This window comes from Loa loa (genome assembly GCF_000183805.2).
Source record: "Loa loa unplaced genomic scaffold supercont3.277, whole genome shotgun sequence".
In the NCBI taxonomy this organism is placed as follows: domain Eukaryota; kingdom Metazoa; phylum Nematoda; class Chromadorea; order Rhabditida; family Onchocercidae; genus Loa; species Loa loa.
In genome coordinates, this window is record NW_018108457.1 from 3,747 (window position 1) to 5,793 (window position 2,047).

A 2,047-nucleotide genomic window follows, 5' to 3' on the forward strand; every position below is an offset into this window, starting at 1 on the left:
ATAATTTCTCGTATTTGACATTATTTGGAAAGGAAAAGTCCCACTTACCAGGAATGTAATAGTGCTGAGCTTCGTCGCTTCTACCAACTAGCTCTAGTCTCCTTCGTTTAGCAGCCCTTTCACTTATGACGGCCTTCGTGGCCATGGGGCACCATTCTAAGGAATGGAGCTCCATCGTTGCTGCTATTTCCTCATCGGAGCTAACGTGCGGCATGTCAATGAAATGACCACACTTCTGACAAAAGCCTGAAATGAATGTTTTATAATAATGTTTCACTTTTCAGATTGTTATTGGCAATAAACTTTCAAATTCAAAAACTGCTCTTTCTCCTAGTAATACCAGTAATATACGAAGTGAAACTTACCGCTTTGTCGGTGCATTTTGCTGGCATGAATTCGCCATCCCTTCAACGTCCCAAATTCCTTCGGGCACATACCGCACCCTGAAAATATGAAAAGCGTTTCCAAATGCATTCAAATCATTCATATAGAACTTTTTAACACAGCAATGAAATAAATTAAAATTTACCAATTGTGGTCGACCCGTCAGCACTTCGAGTGACCGTGTACGGGTCGATTTCCGGCGCGATCAGCAGCCTTCGGTATTTCGCCGGTAAACCTTCCACTACCGGCGTGTGGAAGGGTTCCGTATCTGCTGATATTGCGCCACGTTCTTCGTCTTCTTCCACAACTGGGACCCGTATGGTTCGGGAACGCCTGAAGTATATTCATTCAGGTTTTTTTTTTAAACTGGTCATTATAAGATTAATTTTTCATCCTAATGTTCACTTATTAAGCATACTACAAAATCTGTCCATTATCCAACTACATTGTGCAATGATTCAGAAACTCGGACTATGCAGGGAGATCAATTAATTTAATTTAACATTAACATTTCGAATTAAACTATCTGAATTTTTTAACATACTTTCAGGGTAAAAATGAAACTTACAGTACTATTTCGCGAGTTCGTACTATTTCCCTGCGTCGCCGGACCATTGTAGGCGCTCTCGGTATCACTTCTTCATTGAGGGGCGCTTCTTGTGATACCTGACGCCACCCCACCAACTCTTCCGCCTCTTCATCGTGAACCAGTGCCGGTACTGGTTCAACCACTTCTTGCTCTTCATGTAGCTGCTGTTGGAGGCGGTGGAGCACGAGCCGTTCCTGATTTTCATGTTCGCCCTCCATTTCGGGCTCGTGCTCCAGGAGCTCATCGGAAATTTCTAATTGCTCCCGAGCTGGCGAAGGACTTGCGCTTGGGACCTGGATCGCTTCATCCTCATGAGCTTCATGCTCATTTCTTTCCAACCTCGCCCGCAAACTATTAATCTAAAGAAAAAATCATACTAGTCAATACAACTAACAATGGGTTCAATAACTAAATTGAATATTCACCATAAGTAAGTTACAAACCAAAAATAAACATACCAAATTCGCCGCATTTCGTAAATAACCTTCCAACGCCTGGAAGTAGAGCGGCTCTTTGCGCAAATGATTTTTTAAATCTGCCAATGTTGGCAGACTTGGCCCTTGAACACTCTCGTCCATATTTGCCATATTTGCTGAAAAACCATATACACATATATAGCTAACGGATCGAATCATTATAAACATTATAAACATTCAGCTTATTACTATAGTTATGCTTATTTGATTAGTTAAAATGAAATACACCTAGGAATACAGAAATACCTAGGAATACAATAAAGGATTAATCAATAAAATTTATCCATTTATATCCTTTCAGTAATCATTCCTACCACATCATAACATTATTGCCCTTATAAAGTGAACACATGGTAAGATTGCTAGATTATCCCTACCGTCACCCATTTGTACGTGCATTATTACAAGATTGTTAGAACGTTCCAACCACCCAATAGATTACTTCACTTACATTATTATTAAGGAAAGAAAGGAAAAGAAAAAAAAAACGTGATGAATGCAACATATCTTTGAGCTCTATAATGGCTTATGAGTTCATAGTCAGAGATATATATACATATACTGACAGATAAGGGAGATCATGAGAAAAAAACATTCT

General features: G+C 39.6%; 1 protein-coding gene across 1 annotated transcript; it reads right to left on the minus strand.

Annotated features, from left to right (window-relative positions):
- Window positions 1-48: 48 nt before the first annotated feature.
- LOAG_15007 (zinc finger protein) lies at window positions 49-1,560 on the minus strand (the record flags this gene model as incomplete). The annotated part of the gene is made up of 5 exons (XM_003150500.1): window positions 49-246; window positions 366-443; window positions 530-717; window positions 953-1,332; window positions 1,432-1,560. Coding segments are annotated over 5 exons (972 nt in total), but the record flags the coding sequence as incomplete, so codon positions are not given.
- Between the last annotated feature and the right edge of the window lie 487 nt (window positions 1,561-2,047).